At 54.9% G+C, this 21,963-nt stretch overlaps 1 protein-coding gene and 1 long non-coding RNA gene across 17 annotated transcripts in view; one reads left to right on the top strand and one right to left on the bottom strand.

The window, feature by feature from the left end:
• ARHGEF11 (Rho guanine nucleotide exchange factor 11) overlaps window positions 1-21,963 on the top strand; it is an 86,279-nt gene that overhangs the window by 47,968 nt on the left and 16,348 nt on the right. For 11 of the 16 annotated variants that reach the window (XM_072830040.1, XM_072830032.1, XM_072830044.1 and 8 more), the window contains 17 exons: window positions 847-896; window positions 1,556-1,613; window positions 2,378-2,556; window positions 3,294-3,365; window positions 7,893-8,012; window positions 9,899-9,944; window positions 10,456-10,532; window positions 11,843-11,980; window positions 14,449-14,523; window positions 14,738-14,839; window positions 15,614-15,712; window positions 16,671-16,713; window positions 17,746-17,842; window positions 18,008-18,130; window positions 20,161-20,184; window positions 21,208-21,352; window positions 21,603-21,702. In XM_072830040.1, coding sequence (XP_072686141.1) covers window positions 847-896; window positions 1,556-1,613; window positions 2,378-2,556; window positions 3,294-3,365; window positions 7,893-8,012; window positions 9,899-9,944; window positions 10,456-10,532; window positions 11,843-11,980; window positions 14,449-14,523; window positions 14,738-14,839; window positions 15,614-15,712; window positions 16,671-16,713; window positions 17,746-17,842; window positions 18,008-18,130; window positions 20,161-20,184; window positions 21,208-21,352; window positions 21,603-21,702 — 1,548 coding nt within the window. Of the gene's footprint in view, window positions 1-846; window positions 897-1,555; window positions 1,614-2,377; window positions 2,557-3,293; window positions 3,366-7,892; window positions 8,013-9,898; window positions 9,945-10,455; window positions 10,533-11,842; window positions 11,981-14,448; window positions 14,524-14,737; window positions 14,840-15,613; window positions 15,713-16,670; window positions 16,714-17,745; window positions 17,843-18,007; window positions 18,131-20,160; window positions 20,185-21,207; window positions 21,353-21,602; window positions 21,703-21,963 lie in introns of those variants that run through there. The other 5 variants (XM_072830041.1, XM_072830033.1, XM_072830042.1 and 2 more) reach the window with 2 other exon arrangements.
• Window positions 5,517-14,185, bottom strand: LOC140635410 (uncharacterized). Its single transcript, XR_012032738.1, has 3 exons — window positions 13,894-14,185; window positions 13,528-13,789; window positions 5,517-5,843 (listed from the first exon to the last, which is right to left on the bottom strand). It is a non-coding gene; the product is annotated as an uncharacterized lncRNA (long non-coding RNA).

Here is a 21,963-nt window from a genome sequence, read left to right as displayed (position 1 = left end):
ACACAGTGGTCACGGCCGCCTCAGCCTCCAGTGGGTCACATCAGGAGCTCTGCATCTGGCCCACTTTTTTTTTTTTTTTTTTTTTTTTTTTTTTTTATGATAGTCACACACAGAGAGAGAGAGAGAGAGAGGCAGAGACACAGGCAGAGAGAGAAGCAGGCTCCATGCACCGGGAGCCTGACGTGGGATTCGATCCCGGGTCTCCAGGATCGCGCCCTGGGCCAAAGGCAGGCGCTAAACCGCTGCGCCACCCAGGGATCCCTCTGGCCCATTTTAAAGGGAGAAACTGCCAAAGGTCTAAAATAAATCTTAACAGACGATAAAGGAGTGATCACTCTTATCTTCATGGTGTGAACCCCAGAACGAGCCTCTCAGGGCTCAGGAAGCAGTTTGAAAACTCTTTTCACCTTCTTCTTGCTCTTTCTCTTAATAATTACTATTATGTTCACAATTACATTTAGTGCAATAAACTCGTTCTTCTAAATAAATAAATAAATAAATAAATAAATAAATAAATAAATAAATAAAAATAAACTCGTTCTTCCCACCAGATCATAGGAAGTAGCTCTTACTTGACCTGGGAACTATCCAGGCACGTTCCAGTAAAGCACATGTCTTCTTCCCAGGGCCAGGGTTGCCCCTCTGGCACCTTGGCCTGGCTACCAGAAGCCTGGCCTCTGAGCCATGGGCAGAAAGCCCCTGCAGCTCACAGGTAGTTGTGACTGAACCAGGACAGGAGGTCCTAACGTGAACAGCTGAGAAGACATTTTGGAAGGACAGTGGGGCAGGGTCATTGACCTCAGGGGAGGGTGGCCAGGCTCTGCTGACCAGGTCTTCTTCCTACAGGAGGGGCAGCCATGAGAGCTGGTGTCAAAGAGGGAGACCGGATCATCAAAGTGAGTGCCCCTCTCCTCTGGCCAGCACCCTGGGTCCTCCCCCCTCACCACCACGGTGCTCGGCCACTGGGTTGGGGGGCAGTGCTGCGAGAGGACCCCAGGAATGTGGCAGCCAGTGAGGGCCAGCTACTAGGAGCCCCATCCTCGGCCCTTCTTGACTCTCTGTAACCAAGCTTCTGGAATGGATTTTATTTCCCCATTTAAGAAATGACAAAAACACACTTAAAATAGGGAGGCTGAGACCAGTGAGGGGCCCAGGACCTTCGGACTCCGCGTCTGCACAGTACTGACCTGAGCACCTTGCCAGCTGCCGCCTGCTGGAACCTGCCCTGATGCAGGGTATCCAGCACTGCCAATGCTGCATAGTGTCCTGGAAGCACTAAGGGAATCCTAGGCGAGGCTATGCCTTAGCTGTCCAGGGAGGAGTAGGCACACAGGGCAGTTGGCAGGTGCGGGCTAGTGGCTGAACACTTACAGGAGCTGGGAAGGTAATACACAGCAGACGTGAATAGGAACAAACTGACATTGTGAATTTGAGGGACAGGTGACCAGAGGTGTCTAGGTAGCATTGGGAAGTGGCTTTGTGAGGAGTGGTGTTTTGAGCTTTGGGAGGAACCCCTGCATCCATCCTGATCACTCTACGGTTTGTCCCCCAACAGGTGAATGGCACCATGGTGACCAACAGCTCACACCTGGAGGTAGTGAAGCTTATCAAATGTGAGTTGGAGAAAGCAGAGCACAGAAAGTAGGGGAGCAGGTGGGCGGGGGGAGCACGCCCTTCGACCCCGAGCCTCCTTTGTGGGTGAGAGGCAGCTGGGGTGACATGTTTAGTCTTGATCCACTGGGCCTGCCCCATTCCCTGTGGTCACTGCACATGGAGACACTGGTCTCTCATCAGACTCTACCTCCTTGCACGACCATGTAGACCATGTCCTGCTGCTACCAGGTCCCTCCAGGACCATTCACTCCCCTGTCCTCTCCATGGATAGCCTTCCTCATTGGTTTCCTATTTGGGGGAAAAAGCAAAAACACTCTGTTTGCCGCTAGGAAGACCCAGCCATTAGGGCTGCCCAGGTAATCCAACAGAAGCAACAGATGTTGAGGAAAGAGCGGATGGGTGGTCCGAGGAGGGCGGAAGGATAGTACCTTCTGTGTGCCAGGGGCTTGGCTGTATTCAGTGAAGTGAAGGGCCTGAGGGCCAGGCAGCCCTTGGGGAGTGCAGACCTATACCACAGTGGGTTTTCACTTGAGCATCCTGCGTGAAGAGGAACAAAGGGGTACCAGTGTGGACACAGGGCTGGCAGGCTGGAATTAGGGGACGGTGGGGCGTTAAAATGTGGAGAATTTTTCTGCAGGATTTTAAGCTTCATGAAAGGAAAGGGGAGAGGACTCTCCACTCCCCACCCAGCTTTGTAGCTTCAGTGTCCGCCACCCAGGACAGTGCGCCCTGAGCAAGCCTCTCCTTGTCTGCCTACCTCCAGCTGGCGCCTACGTTGCACTGACCCTCCTGGGCTCTTCCCCCTTGTCCGTCGGTGTCTCTGGGCTGCAGCAGGACCCTGCCCCAGCCGGAGCCCCCCGAGTCACCCCCGTGGTCCCACCACCTCCGCCGCCGCCACCTCTGCCCCCCCCACAGCGCATCACGGGGCCCAGACCTCTGCAGGTATGGCCCTGCTGTCTTCCTGGCTTATCAGCCCATGGGGAGGAACGCAGGTGGTATTAAGGTGTGCTGGTGAGCAGAGGCAAGCTAGAGGTCCGACACAAGCATCAGAAAAGCAGACCAAAGGAGGGCTGACTGCATGAAAGGAGCCACTCCATCCTTCGTGTCCTTCCACGTGAATGCATCCAGCCTCCCCAGACAGCAGCAGGCAGCATGCTTCCTAAATGGGGGCAACCCTAGGGAGGCCCTCAGGGGTGCTGCTCACCAGCAGAGAGTGCACACACCTCCAGGCACGGACAAAGGCATCCACTAAAGACTGCAGCCAGCCATGTTGCCGGAGTGTGGAATACCAACCAGTGGGGGAAAGGCTGCCTGAAGGGACAAAAGGGTAGGGAATCCAGGAAGAACAGGCAGCAGAGGGGGCGGACCCAGGACAGGGCAGAGGAAAGACGAGGTGTGGTTAGGAAAGGGGATAGGATCTGTCGTTGGACAGGCAGATGGACCCAGCAGGTGCAGGGAGCCTGAGGGGATTTGGTACCAGGGGTGGTTGCAACCACAGCTTCTGGGAAGTTCGGGAGAAACATTCCGTGTCTGAAGTTGGCTGGGGACCTGAGTGTCACTCAAACATACAGACCACCCCCAACTGCTCTGCTGGCTTTTCCTGACTGAGAATCAGCAGGTGGGAGAGAATTAATCTGGGAGGCTGCCCCCACCCTTACTACTGTCCATTCCGTTCCCAGGATCCTGAATTCCAGAAACATGCCACCCAGATCCTTCGGAATATGCTGAGGCAGGAGGAAAAGGAGTTACAGGTAAGGTCCTGCTTTGGGCAGTCAGCCACAGTCTTACTCATGGGACACAGCCCATTGTGGCCAAACCTCAGCACCCAAATTTGCTGTCCACGGAATAGTTGTCCCTGCCTCATGCCACCAGGTGTCGGAATGGGGAGAACACTCTGAGGGAACAGAGAGCTGAGGGAGGCCAGCAGGCTGCCAGCAGGGGGACCCCCGTTGGTGGAGGGGGTGCAGCAGGGTAGCCAAGTTCTGTCCCGGCCCCTTCTTTAATGTTCAGCATGTTTCCATAAGTGTCTGCTGCATGTAAAGCATTGTTCTAGGTCCTGTGGTACACAGATGTGGGAAGATTAGACAGTTCTTGCCTTCCGTATGACTATTCTGTAATGGAAGAAATTCACACTATGGTAGGAGAGTCAGTAAGGGGACAAGGAAGAGAGCAATCCATGAAGGATGGGGGATGGAGGGAGACTCAGGGAGAGAGCTGTATTTCAGAGAGCTGGGCCTTGAAGCGTGGGCCTTCTGTGGGCAAAACAGATGGGGAGGGTCTACCGGCAAGTGGACAGCACAGGCCAAAGACAGACATGTGAAAATACACTTCTGTGTTTGGCAGACATTGAGCTCCTGCCATGTGCTAGGTGCTCGTGTTGTGGCAGGGTAGAACAGGTGATGCTGGGGCAGAAGGCGGAAAGGTTATACAGGTAAGTGAGAGGTGGAGCTTTCCTTTATGGAGTTTGTGATCCAGTCGGGTATCAAATGGATAAAGACAGACTCCTACCACGTTATCAAAAGTGCAGATAACTCACGGAGCAGCAGGTGTCATGGAATGGTCAGGACAGACCTGTAGGTCAGAGGAGAGAAGTCAGAGTCCAGAAACTAAACCATGCAAATATGGTCATTTGAATTTTGACAAGGTGTCCAAACCATGTCCTAGAGAAAGTAGTCTTCCACAAACGGTGCTGGGGCAACTGGCCATCCACATGCACAGAACAAATGTGGATCTGTACCTCACACAGTAAACAGTCTAATCCCAAAATGTAAGAACCAGAACTATTTTTTAAAACTGCAAAACTCTCAGAAGTAAACACAAATGTAAATCTTCATGGCTTTGGGATAGGCAGTTTTTCCTTAGTGGCACCAAAGTAGAAACAACCAAAACATAATAAATTGGACTTTATCCAAATTTAAAAGCTTTGTGCATCAAAGGACACAAGAAAGTAAAAAAGACAACCCATGGGACGGGAGAAAGTAGTTGCAACTCATTATATCTGATCAAGTTCTAGTGCCAGAATATGCAAAGGACTCTTTAAAGGTAACAATAAAAGGACACACGAGCCACTTTAAAAGTTGGCAAAGGATTTGGATAAGATAGTCCAGTAAGAAGCATGAAAGCAAGAAAGATGGCCAAGAAGCTCATGGCAAGATACTCACCATCATTAATCATCCGGTGATGCTAATCAAAACTGTACCATGTCACTCCACACCCACCAGCATGGTTAGAGCCAAAATAGCAGAAAGTATCAGTTGTTGGTGAGAGTGGAGAAATCGGAGAAACTTGTTTATGTTCTGTCTGTGTGCTCATTATCCTAATGGATTCCCACCATTGCTGGTGAGAACATGAAGTCACACAGCCACTGCACCAAGCGGTTTGGCAGCTTTTCAGAATGGTCAGCACACAGGAGCGCAGAGAACCGATCCATCAGTCCCCCTCCCAGGTACAACCCAGAATGGAAAACATACATCCAGACACAAACCTATAAGTGGTGGGCATTCCTAATAGTCTTAATCACAACAGGCCCAAAGCAGAAACAACCCCAAAGTTAATCAGCAGCCCAACAGGCAGACCAGGGTAGTCTGTCTGGATGATGGGATGGTACTCGGCCACCACCAGGTGTGAAGCAGTGACGCACATGCTGCAACACAGAGGAACCCTGAGCACATGAGGCTCGGTGGGAGGAGCCAGGCCCATAAGGCCACAGGTTATGTGAGTCCTTTTAAATAGAAGTCCAGAACAGGTAAGTCTCTGAGGACAGAACATAAATTAGTGGTTGCAGGAGTGGAGGAGGGGAGAAGTAGGGAATAACCACCATCCTGTCGGGTGGTAGCCATATTCTAGAACTCCATGGTGGAGGCTGTTGTCAACCCTGCCCATGCATGCAGACCACTGAACTGTACATTTTGAAATGATGAGGTTTATTTTCTGTGAATTACAGGTCATTAAATTCTAAAATATCATTTAAGTACAAGGAATCCCAAAAGAAGGAATAATCATGCAGTAATCCCGGAGGGCTTTCTGAGGTGGCATTTGAATTTGGATTCAGTCTGTTTCACTCTGGAGAGTGCGTTGGGCCTTGACTTCCCTGCCAAGCTTGGAGTTTATCTTGAAGACCATGGGATGGGTCAAGATTTTGAGCTGGGGAGTGATCACATCTCCAAAGCAGTGTTCTCCGGAGAAGTGTGTTCAGTGCATGGATATGCCAGGAGACCATCTTCAGGATGCTGTGGGAGATTGAACAGGAATGCTAGGACTCAGTACAGAAAGACACGGGGGGACCACGGGGGACATCTCAGAGGTCAGATGGGTGACAGATTGCCTGCCAGGGGGCGGTAACAGGGCAGAAAACAGAAGATGTGCCAAGTTTGGATGCCCTGACAGCTGTGATGCTGTTTGGGGGGGGGGGGTAGCGTGGAGGGCAGGGCGGGGTCTAGGGAGAGACATGGAGGTCAGCTCTGGGAGCCCAGGGAACACTGAGACATAAAGACCGTTGACCAGCCCTGTAGATGTGAGAGGTTGGAGCCTCAAAGGAAAGGCAGGGTTGAGATAGAGCTCGGGTGCGCCCTCAGCACAGAGGTGGTCAGAACTGAGGACCGGTGGGATCACCAAGGGCACCAGTGCACAGGACAGAGAGCGGGTAGAATTTTGGAAGTCCAGCACTTTACAGCACAGCTGCCTCTCCCATCCCTGTGTATTTGCTGTTACATTCAGATTTTAATTACTTGTTCTTCTCCCCATTGGACTAAGTAACGTGAAGGCTAGGACCGTGCCACGTGTCCCCTGCACACAAGCTTCCTGTGGATGCAAGTGGTACCTGAGGCCTACCCAAGTTACAGGGTGCAGGGACTGGGTGAGGCTGCAGGCAGGCCATGAGGGAGGGTGGGGGCACCAGGATGGCCTTCCATGGAGGGGGCGCCCAAGAGGTGACAGCTGAGGCCAGGCCACTGGGTCATCAGGCTCCCTGAAGGAGGTGGAGGAATGAGACTGTGTGCAGGCCGCAGGCTCTGGGTCCCGAGGGTCAAGCCCTGGCTGGAGACACATCCGTGGAAGGAAAGAGAGGACTGAGGCAGCGGCTTAGAGGGTAATCAGAGTTGATGGAAGAGCTTCATGGCAATGGCTGGTTTTGTTTTAAGACCAGAAAGGAGGGACACCTGGGTGGCTCAGTGGTGGACCGTCTGCCTTTGGCTCAGGGCGTGATCCTGGGGTCCTGGGATCAAGTCCCACATCGGGCTCCCCTTAGGAAGCCTGCTTCTCCTTCTGCCTATGTCTCTGCCACTCTCTGTCTCTCATGAATAAATAAAGTCTTTAAAAAAAGAGAGAGAGAGAGACCAGAAAGGAGCGTTACATGCAATATGAGGTCGTGGAGCTGTCGAATGGGAGACAGAGGGTGCGAACAGTGTCAGAAGAGCCCCGGCGGCTGGAGGCAGAGCTGCTCTGTGGGCCCAGGGTGGGGAGGCCACACGTATGTGCAGTGCAGCTGGGAAGCTCCACCAGAGGATGGCGCCGCGGAGGCTGAGGGCTGAGGGATTGGTAAACCGAGGTTGTCAGGTAACAGAGGGGCCCTGGATGAGCTTAGAGAATGTGTCTGCACGCCGGCTTTATGTCATTGTGTGACAAGCCAGCCGTATGGAGCACTTCCTTCTGTGGTGCGATAGTAGCTATCTCCTGCTAAGGCTTCACAGGCAGTCTTGTTCAGGTCTCCCTGCAGTCCCTCAGGCAGGGACCGTCATCCCCGTTATCCGTGAGGACGCAGGAAACGTCCTTGTCGGGTCTACACTGCTAGTGAGCACAGATGACAGAGTTCAGGGGCAGGCCTCCCCATTTGCAAAACCCAGGCTCTAAGTGCACACCAGGTGAGCTCCAGGTGAGCATCTGAGCAGCTCCCCCTGCACCCAAGGCCAGAGAGGGCTCCTGAGACTGATGTCGTGAGCTCCCTGTGTGTGCTGCTCTGCACAGACACTGAACATCTGACACAAGCAGGAGCTGAGGAAGACCTCTGTAGGATAAGGCATAGGCCTAGCCTGGATGGTGCTTCAGACTGGATGGGCCTTTGTGTCCCGTCTTCTTTCTCCAGTTACTCTCTGTATTGTTTCTCACCATCTCTACACCTCCCTCTTCTGACCAAGGGTGAGCTTACCTGCATCTCCTAAAGGCAGAGCTCCTGTCTCTCCTCCTTGTCTGGGGTAACTGCCTGTTCTCCCCCTGTGAGTTGTCCATTCTCCACTAACCATAACCCCTTCTGCCTTTCCCTCCCTGTCCTGGCTCATCCCCAGCGTATCTGTGAGGTGTACAGCCGGAACCCTGCCAGCCCACTGGAGGAGCAGATCGAAGGTGCCCGGAGGCGCGTCACGCAGTTACAGCTGAAGATTCAGCAGGAGATGGGTGGCTTCGTGGTGAGTGAAGCAGGCCAGGCTTCAGGAAGGGCAGGTGGTCATGCAGGTGGACGCAGGCACAGTAGGAGGAAAGCCAGGGTTGAGGCTTCCTGAGTCATGCAGGACCCCAGGGCTGAATCGGGAGCATTCAGTACTTAATAAACCAACAAAAGGCAGCAATTCTTCATGTAGCGCCAAAGGGGCTGAGCGCTGTGTGGGTGCCGCTGGGGGGGCCCTTTCTTGCCCTCCTAGAGCCTGCTACAGCGGTAGAAAAAAATACATATAAATTCAATCAGACTGTTGACTTTAGTCTCCTCATTATCTGCTCCCTGCGGGTGGTGTGCCTATTCCCGCACCGATCTTACTTAGCTGCGTGTTCTGCGGACAGTGGGTCTCCTCGAAGACTGCAGGCGCTTCCACATCAGCCAGAGCATCAGATCCCCGCCGTGGAGGGTGGTCTGTAGCGGCAGGGACCTCTCTGTGGGAAACCCCAGAGAGGAGATGTCTTTACCTGGTCTGCTCAAGGACCTTGTTCCTAGTGTGCTGCTCCAACTCCATCCGGCCTCAGTCCTTAGGGCAAGTAAGGAACTCTCCAGAAACTGTGCAGTTTCCAAGAATAATAGTTCCCAAAGCCAACAGAGGTTCTTTGAGGATTATCTACTTTCTTTTTCTTTTTTTTTTTTTTCAAGATTTTATTTATTTATTCAGAGGCAGAGAGAGAGAGACAGAGACACAGGCAGAGGGAGAAGCAGGCTCCATACAGGGAGCCCGACATGGGACTCGATCCTGGGTCTCCAGGATCAGGCCCTGGGCTGAAGGTGGCGCTAAACTGCTGAGCCACTGGGGCTGCCCCCTTTTTTTTTTTTTTTAAGATTTTATTTATTCATGAGAGACACAGAGAAAGAGAGGCAGAGGGAGAAGCAAGCTCCATGCAGGGAGCCCAATGTGGGACCTGATCAGGGACTCCAGGACCACGCCCTGGGCCAAAGGCAGGCGCTAAACCACTGACCCAGGGATCCCCTATCTACTTCTTTTTTAGAACATCCAGATCAAAATGCCTAGGAACCACAGGCTAATTGAATTTAAACTGTTCTGTTTTCTGAAGGGCACACCCATGTCACGTGGTTGATAGCTCAGGTCCTGAGCTCACCACCTGTGAGACTCTCTGGCAGGTTAGGTCCTGCTGGAAGTCCCAGGGTCTTCGTTTGTGAATTGGAAATCCCAGCAGGACCTGGCCAGTGGGGTTATGGTCGGAGGCGAAGTGTGCCCCCGTCCTAGGCCGTACGTGTTTGCCCCTACTGCTGCGCTCCTATGCGCCACAGGGCAGAGAGTCCAAAACCCCTACCGAGAGCTGCGGGTCTGAGCGCCAGCCGGGCTCCAGTTCTCCCACTGTGCAACTTGGGCAAGTCATGCACCGTCTCTGGGCTCCTGTTTCCTCACTGGTCACACAGGCCTCAGAGTACCTACCTTGGAGCTGCCAAAAGCCTAAGTGAGACCCAGAAAAGCATGCAGGCAGGTGGTCCTCCAAGCCCTGAGGCCACTAGAGGCGGGCCCTCCCCTCCCCTCAGTGTCCAGCTGGAGTTCTTTGCACTCCTTGATGGGAAGGTCCTTCTGTGTTCAGCCCCCCAAGGCCGAGAGTGCTGTGGGGTCTGGGGGGGATAAATCCATGAGTTCCGAGACTTCCCCTAAGGGCAAAGCTCCCTCTCCACCATTAGGGGTCACCGTCTCCAATGACCAACGAAGCAGTAGCTCCTCCTTCTGGGCATTTTTAAGGCAATGGAGCAGAAAAAGCCCCTAATGGCAGCAGATATTATCTGCTCAGACGGAGGGAAGAGCTGACTACAGGAGGTACCAAGGAGGGAGAGCTTTGCAGACCAAGCCCACCCTTGGGACTTTTTCTTTTTTAGGACATACCCACCCTATACAGTGACACCAGCCAGAGAGCATCAGAAGGTAAGTATCCCCTCACCCCATGTCTCCAACCCAGGGTCCTCACTTGTTGTCCCCATGAGGCAGATTCAGAAAAGACAGACTAGCCCTGGCTCTCTAGGGATTAGGCTGGGGAGACAAAGCATGTCCACACACAGGGAGGGGGCAGCTTCTGCTGTCATCATGACAGCATAGCCATCGCACCTACTGGTAAGTACCGGGGCGGTCCTAGGAGGACAAGGATCCAGACCCTACCTTGCCCCCCAGCCCCTGGCATGCTCTTGTGATAAGAAGTGAGTCAGGCTAGAAGAGTGGTGGGTGTGGGTTGAAGGTCAGACTCATGGTGACATGGAGCCGTGGCGTCTCTAGGAAGCGATGTGGCCAGAACACAGGCCTACAGGGAGGCGAAAGCCAGGTGTGGAGCATCTGACCTGAGGGAAATCAGGAGAGGAGGGAGGATGGCAGCTTCGCTTTCCTCTCCCACTCAGGCCTCCAGGCTGCAGCCCCCCTCCCCTGTAAACTGTTTCCTTCCCAGGCCGACTCTCTCTGGATTCCCAGGAGGGGGACAGTGGCATGGACTCTGGGACGGAACGCCTCCCCTCCCTCAGTGAGGTGAGTGTCCACAAGGGCCAGCCCCAGCTGAACCCTTGCGTCCCGGTTCCCAAGGGTTTTAATCACTCCAATCTGGGTCCAAAAGGGGTTTCATGTGTGCCCTGCGCACAGGACCGTCAGACCCAGCACCTGTATTATCACAGCTCTGTTCTGTAAACAGTCACGGGGAGAGCAGTGTATGAACAGTAGTGGGCCTCAGTCATGGGAAACGGTGACCTGGCCGCACATGCAGGGCTTCCTGGCTGCGGCCACACCATCTGAGATGCGATGAGCCAGCTAAATCAGAGTGACAGCCTCTCTAGGTCCGTCACAGATCTCTAACAGCTCATCTTTTCTGGAGTGGTCAAAAACATTTCAGGTTTTAGCCCCACATTTCCTCTTAGCTATTGTCTGTCTGCATATATAAACTTGCAAAGTACAAGTGGTTGGAAGAAGTAATAACGCTGTCAGCAAAATATCTGCTCAGCCAGGCTAATTAACACACTTAAACTCTAATTTTTTAATTTAATTTATTTATTCGAAAGAGAGGTAGCAAGAGGGAGCGCACGCAAGTGGGGAGGAGAGGGAGAAGCAGTCTCCACACTGAGGAGGGAGCCTAATAAAGGGCTTGGTCCCCAGGATCATGAGCTGAGCTGAAGGCAGATACTTAACCGCTGAGCTATCCAGGTGCCACTAAACCCTAATTTTATTTTTTTCTACTTTTTTTTTTTTAAAGATATTTATTCATGAGAGACAGAGAAGCAGAGACATAGACAGAGGGAGAAGCAGGCTCCATGCAGGGAGCCCAGTGTGGGATTCAATCCCAAATCCCGGGATCATGCCCTGAGCCAAAGGCAGATGCTCAACCGCTGAGCCACCCAGGTGTCCCATAAACCCTAATTTTAAATAATAGTTGGAATTGCATTTCCTCACTGCTGCTGTCTGTGGGAGGAGGTGAACATATGTGCAATGATCCATCTGTGGGAGAGACACCAAGAAGAGACAGAGGGTCTTAATTCATAGTTGATGTGTCCTGAGGGCTGGGCATCTGGGAGGTGACCTGGCTTTGAGGGGAAGGCTGTGGGCCAGGCTTGGGTGCCAGGATCAAGTCCAGGGAAGGACCCCATCACTGGGTCCCCTGCAAATCATCCTTTCCCAGTGTGAAGAGTGGGAGTAGTGGTATCTACCTCAGGGCCATCGTGAGCCCAAGCAGGTGCCACACAGCCAAGGGCTCTGCATAGTGGCAGGCACAGGGTAGGTACTGGGTAGGTGCCCCGGGGTGTGGGCATCTCCAGACCAGCTGAGGGTGAATGGGCTCTCTATTCCTCTAGGCACTGATGAATCGGAACTCGGCACTGTCGGACCCTGGGCTGGACAGTCCCCGAACCTCGCCTGTTATCATGGCCAGGGTGGCCCAGCACCACCGGCGGCAGGGCTCGGATGCACCAGGGCCCAGCACCAGTGAGCAGGTGAGGGTTAAGAGCTCCCTGCAGTTCTCCCTCCCTCCTTGAGAACCAGCTTACAAGGGCCGGGCTTTGAAGACTCCAGCTGAACCCCCTTGAAGGAAACTTTTCCCTGGAGAATGAAAGTGAAAGGAGAATGTGGCAGGAAGGGGTTTGGGAACAAAAGGCTATTGCAGGCTCTGCATGAGGACACAACACATCCATAGGGAAGGGACATCGAAAACAGGGTTTGTGTGAGTGGCAGATAGGCTGGTTACGTGACTCTAGAATGCTCATGTTCAGTTTTCTCTTTTCTTTAGCAAAATCTATTTTCTTGCACAAAATCTTATTTACACACTAATATAGGCACCAAATAAAAGCTCAGCTACCCCAGGTGGGGCCTAGTCAAGTCCACCCTCAGGGGCGCTGCCCTGGAGCCCCCAGGTCCTGAAAACCTGATGTGGAAGCCACTGCCTACAAAGCTAGACCTGGTCTGTGGGGACGGGAGTAGGGGGAGCACTTCTGGCTCAAGGCACAGAGCTTGCAGCCTGGGCCATCAAGGAGATTGCCTGTCAGTGGTGAGCCAGAAGCTAGGCCACTGAGCAATACGGCAAGAGCTCCTAATTTTGTACAATGTTTCTTAGCATTCAGCAGCCACCACCATGGTGGCTTCTCCTATATCCTTGTACTGACTCTGTAACGTTACTCGGTACTTTTTTAAAGCAAACTCACTCCTTAAAGCCTACGTTATTTGAACTCTGCCGTGGTCCTGAATTAAAACCAGCATCACACACTATTTAGTGCTTTGATTTGATCTGAGAGGCAGAGGTGAGTTCAATTTGGGTCTGCAGGAGAAAAGGTAGGGATCCAATGTGTACTAGGACGCATGGTGGCAGGGTACCAGCTGCCAGGCTGGACCCCTGAGGAAAAGCCTCTTTACGTCTCCCCACCCAGAGAGGAGGTGGGCATTGAATTCACTTGGTGAGAGAAAGCCACAGCAGACGGGCCACGCCAGGACTCTGCTTGATCAGGGCACCATGCAAGAGCGTGTTCTCCTGAGCACACGAGCTGCCTCCCCCCACGCCCTCCCTGGGCTGCTGCATGGTCCTGCCCTGTGCACATCCTGCTCTGCAGCGAGGCCTCCCTCAGGTGGCCGACAGGAGCAGGTGAGAAGGACTCTGTCATGGAGTCCTGTCTTCCTTCTGACAACTGTTTTAGTTGTTATCTTTGAACCATAGGAGCAGCTCTAGCATGGCCTCCGATCCCGAATCGTAATCTGTGCTGATCAGGGCAGGGCTGGGGTGACAGTCCACTCTCAGTGGTGGCAATGGAACCTTTGGGAACTCAAACTTTCTGTTGCATAACTGTACAACATCTGATCGTTTTCAATAATGAGCATCTTCTGCTTCTGTAGTGAGAAAAACTGCATATTTGTAAAGACTTAAAAAAATCCTCCCCTCTCACAACAAACAAATTCTGGTGTTTTCATGTTTCACCCAGGGGGCCAAGCAGAGCCAGGAGCGGCCGTCCAGCGTCTCCCAGTGGGAGATGAGGAGGCCCAGGCTGTGGCCTACCTTTGCGTTGACTCTGTGGGCCTCACGTTTGCGCTTGCGAGTGAGTGCCAGACTCTGATCTCTGACAGACGTCCTGGGCCTCAGGTTCTGTGACTCCATCATTCTGAGTGACGAGTTTGTAAATACCCAGGAGCACAGGATGAGTGCAGAGCACCCGGGAGACGCTGTCAGGAGAAGCCACTTGAGCGAGTGGGGCGGGAGGACATCTTGTGGGCAAGCGTGATCCAGGGAGGCTCCAGGGCAGGCCATTCTCGGGGAATCCCTGGAAATGAGGTCAAACACGTTGAGTGGAAAACGTAGTGGGGAGAAAAGCTTATCCAGGGAAGCATCTGGAAGGCCTGTGCGGTATGAATGCTCTCATCATACCTGATGTCAGTGGCACACCAGTTAGGGTTAGGCTCTTGGTAGAACTGGTGTGAGGAAGAAAGCCAAGCTGAGAAGCGTGGGTTTGAGACGGGTCATGGAGATCTACCACACGCCCCTGAGCAGCCCGCCATGGGGAGAGATCCACTCCATCCGCTTTGCTTGAGGAGGCAGATGTGGGCCTCCAGCTGTCCTGTCACAAAGACCTAGCCTGTGTGACCACAGGCCCTAGTAGACGCTGTAGTGGGTGCGACGTGGCTGCCGAGGGGCCAGCAGAGCCCCAAGCCTGCAGTCAACCGAACTTTCGCAAACAGGAAGAACGCGCCTTCTGTTGCTTCCCATCCCCGTGCACATGCACTGCAGCGGCCCTGCCCATGAGCACTTGACTTTTGCAAGTGGAAATCGTGGTTCTGTCCTCTGAGATTTGGGGGAGGTGAGGAGATGCCAGCGTCCACCAGACCCATGTGGCCCTCCTTGCCGGTGCTGTGGCACATGGGTGTCGTGGAGGGCTTGGACGCCTGTCCCCTAACCTTGCCCCCACCCCTGGACTCTCACCAGGGCACAGACCAGAGCCCAAAGCCTTTAATCATTGGCCCAGAGGAAGACTACGACCCGGGTTATTTCAACAACGAGGTAACGGTTTCCTGGTTTTCTCCTTTCGTCATGGTCATGCCAGCTGTTGTTGAATAGAAGCAGTTAGAGCCGCCCTAGCCGTGAGGGGGCGTAGGGTGGGTGCCACAGCCTGTGAGCCCCGGCGGCAGGGGCCATGGGGGCCAAGCTGCAGCAGGGCGTGCTGCTGTGCCCCACCTCCGTGCACTCCAGCCACCCCTGTCCTTCTGCCCTCCAGAGCGACATCGTGTTCCAAGACCTTGAGAAGCTGAAGGCACGGCCAGCTCACCTGGGTGTTTTCCTGCGGTATATCTTCTCTCAGGCAGACCCCAGTCCGCTGGTGAGTCAGAAGCATCCGTCTTCACCATTGCGGGCACTGGCAGGCAGCCCAGGGACAGACAAAACACGGAAGGTGCCGTTTAGGCAGGCAGGACTGTACACACCAGCTGCGTCCCCTGCATGGGGAGGCCAGGGGAGCTGCCATCGTGCTCAGTCCGCTTAGAGCACATGGTCTTTCTAGAGTTGGAGTTGCAGGTACACAACGTGACCGTGGGGAGGCTTAGCAGAGGGGCAAGGTGACAAAAATGATGACAGGGTGTTGGAGACAGTGCCCAGGGATGGGGCTGAGGACCAGTGACCTCCACGGCTTCTCTCAATCTGCTCCGTGCTCAGAAGAGTTGGACGGGGGTGACCACCATTGGGAGCCACAGTCAACGCTGAGCACCTGAGTAAAGACCAGGCACGTGACAGAGAGTAAAACAGAAACCCTTAGAGAACAAGACACAAATGAGTAGGAGGCAAAGCAGGTGCGGAGGGAGTGCAGGGTCCAGGGGTACCGTGCTGGGAGCTGAGGGACTAGGGCTCGGCACCCACACCAGGGCCTCTTAGCCTTGGTGTGGCCACATTCATTGAGCTGTAGGATTTCCTGTTGGGGGGCTGTCCTGTGCTCTTGGTTCTCAGCACATCACAAGGCTGCACCTACCAGGAGCCCCGGCATCTCTCCAAAGAAGGGTCATGTGTGTCTCCAGGCCTCACCCATCGTTCCGGGGCCAGCATCAGTCCTGGAGTAGGGGGCATGAGAACCCCTGCTCCAACCCATTTTCTTTCCTCCTAGCTTTTTTACTTGTGCGCAGAGGTTTATCAGCAGACAAACCCCAAGGATTCCCGAGGCTTAGGAAAAGACATCTGGAATATTTTCCTGGAGAAGAATGCGGTAAGGCAGCCATGGATTGAATTACAGTGTTTCTGTCTCTTAGGGCCACATGGGAGCAGAGGGAAAAGGAAGCCACACATTGAGGCCGGACAGAGACAGGGTCTTGAGAAGTTGGAGCTGAGAGCTGAAGGCTCCCGGGTCCTGTTCACGGGACTGTTCTCAACCCTGAGCTCCTCACCTGACCCATTTGTTCCATGTGTGGCAAGGTAGAGGCACATGGCCTGTCCCCTGGATCAGTGCTGCTTCCCCCAACCCTCCTTGCCCGCCCATCTGGGGACAAAGCAGCAGAGGCCCAGAGGCCACCTGATGGGGGTTGAGATCAGTGAGCCAAGAGGAGCCAGGGCTCTGATACTTCGCTGGACTTGGGGTACTGCCAAGAGTGGGGTTCGTAGGGAGGAGGCCCGGAGTGTGCGGGAAGAGGTGGGCTGTGTGTGTGGACAGGGCAGCACGTTGTAGGCCTGTCAGACCAGCTATACTAATTCCCAAATGACTCGAGTCTTTCAGTTCCAAGATGTAAGCTCTCAAGATTGAGATTGAGGACCAAAGTGTGTTCCTCGGAATTTGGTGCCTATCCCCTCAAGTAGGTCTGGAGGAGGGGTGGCAACTGCTGCCTGTGCCTTGGGGCTGTGAACCCAGCCTGTCCCCGCAGTCTGGTCCTCGAGCTCTGTGCTCCCTGAGATAACTCGGCGACCTGAGGACACAGTAAAGTTTTCTTCATTGCTGCTGAGTTGGCACCAGTGGGGAACTTGCACAGCTGCCCCAGAAGATGGCCCACTGGCCCCATAGCTCTAGAGTTTATTTCTCAAAATGTAACCTCATTTGCAGGCTCACAGGGGAAGAGAAGACAGGATGCGGGGTAGGGAAGCAGACGAGGGTATTGGGGGCCCTTCTGGCACGGGCTGAGGTCTCCCGCAAGCCCTGGGCTGTGGGCCTCACCATTCCCCCTTCTCTCTTCTAGCCACTGAGAGTAAAGGTCCCAGAGATGCTGCAAGCTGAAATTGGTAAGTTGGCTTACGGGCCAGTTAGTCTTGTCCTGGGCCCCAAGGGCTCCAGAGCACAGAGGGCACGTAGCCCATCCTTGGGTACCCCTTCTCTAGGATCGGGGAGCGGGGGCAGTTCCTCCTGAGCGCCTTAAGCCTCATCGTGGCTGACAGACAAGCACCTGGGGACAGGCCCCACCTGGGGAGCGTGTCCCAGAAAGACGTGACCCTGTCACACTTGCGCTCGTTTCTGCCAGCCGTCCCCAGTACCTTCCTGGGCCCAGCGAGGCCATCTGGATGAAGGGGCAGTTAGACTAGAGGAATTCCCAAGCCTGGTCGCTCATCAGTATCCCTTGGGGAACTCTGAAAAATCCAGAAACCAGGAACTTGATCCATCCCACCTCGGGATTGGGCTCTGGATGGAGCATTTGTGTTTCTGTAAGTTCCTCACCAGACCTGGTGGCAGCTGACCCTGTGAGGACCCCGCTGGCTAGGTGGTTGCTCCGTTCCCGTCTCGCTCTCACGTCGTGACTAGGAGAGCTGAGGGGAAGGCAGCATAAGAGGCCATCCACCTGGAGCCAGGGTCCCAGGCAGCTTTCAAGAATGTAGGTGTCCCACGGCCAGAGGGTGAACAGAGCTGCTCCGGGGCCTTGTACTTGACCATGTGACCCTGCAACTCTGCCTCAGGGACAGGACAGACTCCGACCAGGGTCATGTGAAGTGCCTGCCCTCCTTAGCCTGTGCACTGGCCTGGCAACACCAAGGACAGGTTGGCACAGTACCGTCGGAGGGCAGCCCTTGGCACATCTGATGACGGGACTTTAACGTTCCACATCATGGAGCCTAGGACGTCCAGGTGTTTTGTTCTTGCCTTGGGACCTGGATGACAGGGCTCCAGGCTTGGATTCAGGAGTGACCTGGTGGGTCCAGGCCTCCACCTCCCTTGGCTAATGGGAGGGCAGAGAGCCAGCCTCCCTCCGGGCCACAGGGCCTCAGCAGGCACGAGCCCCTGCTCCTGACACCCTATTTTCATCTTCCCTGGGTTCCCACCAGACTTGCGTCTGCGCGGCAGTGAGGACATTCGCGCTGCCCTCCATGAAGCCCAGGAGGCGGCCATGCCTGAGATCCAGGAGCAGATCCAGGACTACAGGTTGCCGGGCCCCCACCCCTCCCTCTGGCTCCTCGCCCATCCGTCCCCCCTCTGGCTCCTCGCCCATCCGTCCCCCATGATGGGTGCCTCTTGTGGGTGCGCGTTCCTCATCTCCTTGGGTACCTGCCGGGCATCTGTGTACATTTGTTTCTTTGTCTGGCTTAGAACAAAGCGCACCCTGGGGCTGGGCAGTCTGTACGGTGAGAACGACCTGCTGGACCTGGACGGGGACCCTCTCCGAGAACGCCATGTGGCTGAGAAGCAGCTGGCTGCGCTGGGAGACATCCTGTGAGTGCCTGCCCCACATGCCCCCAGACATGTGGAACGGATGCCAGTATGTTGTGGGTCTGTTTGTCGAACTCTCCCCACCAATGCCTGATCCTCCTCCCCCTGAAGGAGGAGGGAGCCCGGCTCTCCTGCTGCCTCCCAGGCGAGGCCGGTGGCTCCCCTCTGGGCCTCTTCTGATCGCCCTACCTCCGGCCTGGATGTCACATGGACCCGGCAGGTGGGCCACACTCTGGGTCTCCAGCAGGTGCTGCCTTCAAGAGGCAGACAAACTGGCCAGCGGGAGGGTGGGCCATTTCTAATTGCATCTGAAGACTGGCCCACCTGAGTAAAGAATGTCTGACCCGATGGCAGTGCCTCCCCAGTCCCAACTTCAGGGCCACCATGTGACTTTTTGGGCTCATGTCAGGTTTACATAGCGCATGACCCTGGTCTCAGCTACAAATCCTGGGCAAGACGGTCTCCACGGCCTCTGTCAGCACTGCCATTCAGCATTTTCAGAGTCTGCTCGAGGCTCCTGAGGTACATTAGCTGAACACCAGTTTCTATGGTGTTGATGTCATAGCGGGAAAAGAAAGCCGTGTTTAATAAACAATCAGGTTCTATAACATGTTCAAAATGAGGGGAAAGAGCAGGTGGAAGGAAGGGCTCAGGAGCACCAGAGCCTGGGGGTAGCAGTTTTAAATAGGGGGTCAGGGCGAGCCGCCCCAGAAAGTAACATCTGAGCAACCCAAGAATGTGAGGCCGTTACCCTTGAAGACATCTGGGGGAACAGCATCCCAGGCACAGGAAGAGACCAGGCAAAGTAGGTGCATGCTTGGCATATACAGGGAGCAGAGAGCTGGAGGGCCAGAGCCCACTGAGGAGGCAGGTGCTGGCATCAGGTAACAGGAGGGCAGCCACAGAGCCGGGGACAGTCAGGTGGACCCTGAGTTTCACTCTCTGAGAATAGGAAGCGTGAGTGGGGATTGGCTGTGAGTGGAAGCTGGTGGGAGCAAGGGAGAGTCCCAGATGAGGGGTCACACAGGAACCCATGTGGTAGAGGCTTGGACCAGAGCAGGGACAGGGGATGTGGTGAAAAGTGGTCAGTCCCAGGTGTATCTTGATGGTCGCGCAAACAGGCATTTCCTAAAAACTGAGTGTAGGTTGTGGGGGAGAGAAAAGTTGGGGAAGACTCCACGCTTTGTACCTGAACCACCAGAAGGACAAGGTGCCATCGGCCGAGACCGATGGCCATGTGCAGGGCAGTTCAGGATAGCTAGTCTGGACTCTGCTCTGGATGTGTTCAACCTGACCTCACCCTCGAGGCTTGGGGACGCAGCCGCAGGTACACATGTGACAGCAGACCAGAGAGTGGGCTGCGGATGAGAGCACACAGTGGGTGTATTCCTGGAAACAACCCACCCGGCCTTCAGCCAGGCCCTGGGCCTTTCTGGGCCTGTTTACCCGACTGCTCCAGGGATGAGCGCAAAACCTGGCTGCGTTTATTTTGGGATCCTAACAGCGAAGAGTCACGCGGTGTCACTGCTTCAACCCGCTTGTGATGGAGTGAAGCAGTGAAGCTTCAGTCTCCTCCACAGAGATCTAGCACCTACCTGTGTGTTACTTTGAGAACTCGATGAATTAATACATGTAAATATCTTTGGGCAGCACCGGGCCCATACTGGATCCATCACCGTTAGTTGCTGTTACCATTTGCCTTGTAAATGGGTTTCTCTGGACCTGGTCTCAGGGTGCAACCGCATCTGTCCTCCAGCCCTTCAGCTGGGCACAGTACAAACCCCTTACTCCATAATCCTTCAGTAGCTGTGTTTGCCCCCTCCCCTCCTTTTAGCCAGAAGGACGTCACTGTCGCTGTGCTGAGGCCCCCAAGGGAATGAGGCCTCTCCCCTCCTAGGCCCCACGCTAGCTTGGAACTAAGACCCAAGAGTCGAGGTCTGGCCTCCCTCCCCCTCTGGCCCCCATCTTTCGTGTTTGCACAGCAGACATACCTGTGCCTTTCAGCATGAGTCACCTCTTTTCTTTTGTTCCAGGTCCAAGTATGAGGAGGACAGAAGGTGAGTGAGCGTGCGGAGTGCTTGCCATCTTCCGGTCACAGGGGCGCCGCAGGCATCGGGGGTCACTGTCTGAGGGTAGCCCCAGGTCACAGCAGGGGTCATGAGGTCCAGGCCGCAGCTGCTCGGGGACCGCTGCCCGGGGCAAGGGTCTACCATCACCCCCATGCACCCATAGGAAGATGCCTTGTCGCTACCTGAATTCGCTCCATGTCTCCCCTTCCCTACTGCTTTCTCTTAAGCCACTGCAGAAAGTTATGGTAACAGGATGAGCTTCCCAGGAGTCCCTGCAGAGGGAAGCTGGGGTTCAGCACCTCTGCTCTCAGGCATGCGTTGAGGGTTTTTTGCAGCCTGTATGCAGCCAGCGTGCAAGTGAGCATGCACATGCTTGAGCAGAAGGGGAGGCAGTGGGCTAGAGGTCTGTTTCAGAGTAGAGGGGGCCACAGCCAAAACCTTGGCTGCCTTGAAACCACAAGTGCAGGATTGAGAGCCAGAGAGAGGTGCTTCCAGAGACGGGCCCTGGATGGTTTCCCGTGTGGCACATGGTGGCTATCTCTCTCCCTCCCTCCCTCTCTTCCTCTCCATCTCTCTCTCTTCCTCCCACCACCCCATACCTGGGTGCAAGGGTGGCGAAGGCAGAGCCAGGCTGGCATCTCCCCCCTTTTCTCTGCCGCCTCCGCAGCATGGATGACGGAGGGCGTCCTCCATGGGCCTCAGCCGGTCCTCCAGGCCTGCCCAGGGCTTGTTGGCTTACATTGTAGGGAACCGACAAGTCCCCCGCTGACCGCTCTTCTTATTTGGGAAGAGCTCTGCTTAGAGAAGGCATGAGGTTTGTCCTGGGAGTTCCACTAGTCCAGACTTTCAGGCAGCTCTGGCTGTGCCCCATGTGAAAACCCAGGCCTCCTGAATACCCCGACCTCAGACTGTCCTTCACCACCTGGATGTTGGAAGCAGGGCTCTGGCCCTTGGACTGCTGGCAGGGGCAGCCCAAGCGTTCTGATTCCAACGCCTGCCTCTGTCTCCCAGCGCCCCCATGGACTTCGCCCTCAATACCTACATGAACCATGCCGGGCTCCGTGTCCGAGATGCGCGGTCTTCCAGCCTGGCTGAAAAGGCCCAGGCTGCACCTGACAAGGACAAGTGGCTGCCCTTCTTCCCAAAGACCAAGAAGGTGACGGAGCTACTCAGAAAGTATCTTCTGGTGCAGCGGTCTACAGGGGACAACCTGGGAAAGCCCTCCCCATCACTGCACTTGCCCCCCTGCTGCCTGTGCATGGGGCGCCCGTGAGAACCCACAGACAAGTGCAAACCTGGGCCAGAAGCACCCGTGCTACTCCCAGTTAGTTGTTGGGGGCAAGTTATGGGGCCAGGGGCCAAGGCTGGGGATTGGGCCTTCCCCAAATTCGGCAAATCTGTCTTAGCAGAGTAGCAACTCCAAAAAAGACAAGGATGCCTTGGAGGACAAGAGGCGGAACCCGATCCTCAAGTACATTGGGAAGCCCAAAAGCTCGTCGCAGAGCAGTGAGTACAGGGGTTTGCAGCCTTGGGCAGGGGTGACTGGCACATCAGCAGAGGGCCTTCTGATCTCCCAGCAGCCACGTGCCCATAGTCCACGCCTTGTCTGTGCTGCTTGTGGTCCCCTCTGTCCCCTCATCATGCTGTGTGCTGGCTCCAGGGAGGGCCAGGGGACCAGGAAGCCGGGCTGGGCCCTGTGCTGGTCCCTGGGCTTTAGTCTAGGAACTCGGAGCCTGTTGTAGCTACTGCATAGCCACACAGATGAAT

The sequence above is a fragment of the Canis lupus genome, chromosome 6 (assembly GCF_048164855.1).
Source record: "Canis lupus baileyi chromosome 6, mCanLup2.hap1, whole genome shotgun sequence".
In the NCBI taxonomy this organism is placed as follows: domain Eukaryota; kingdom Metazoa; phylum Chordata; class Mammalia; order Carnivora; family Canidae; genus Canis; species Canis lupus.
Note: the sequence above shows the minus strand (reverse complement) of the source record. Positions and strands in the feature narration are given on the sequence as shown.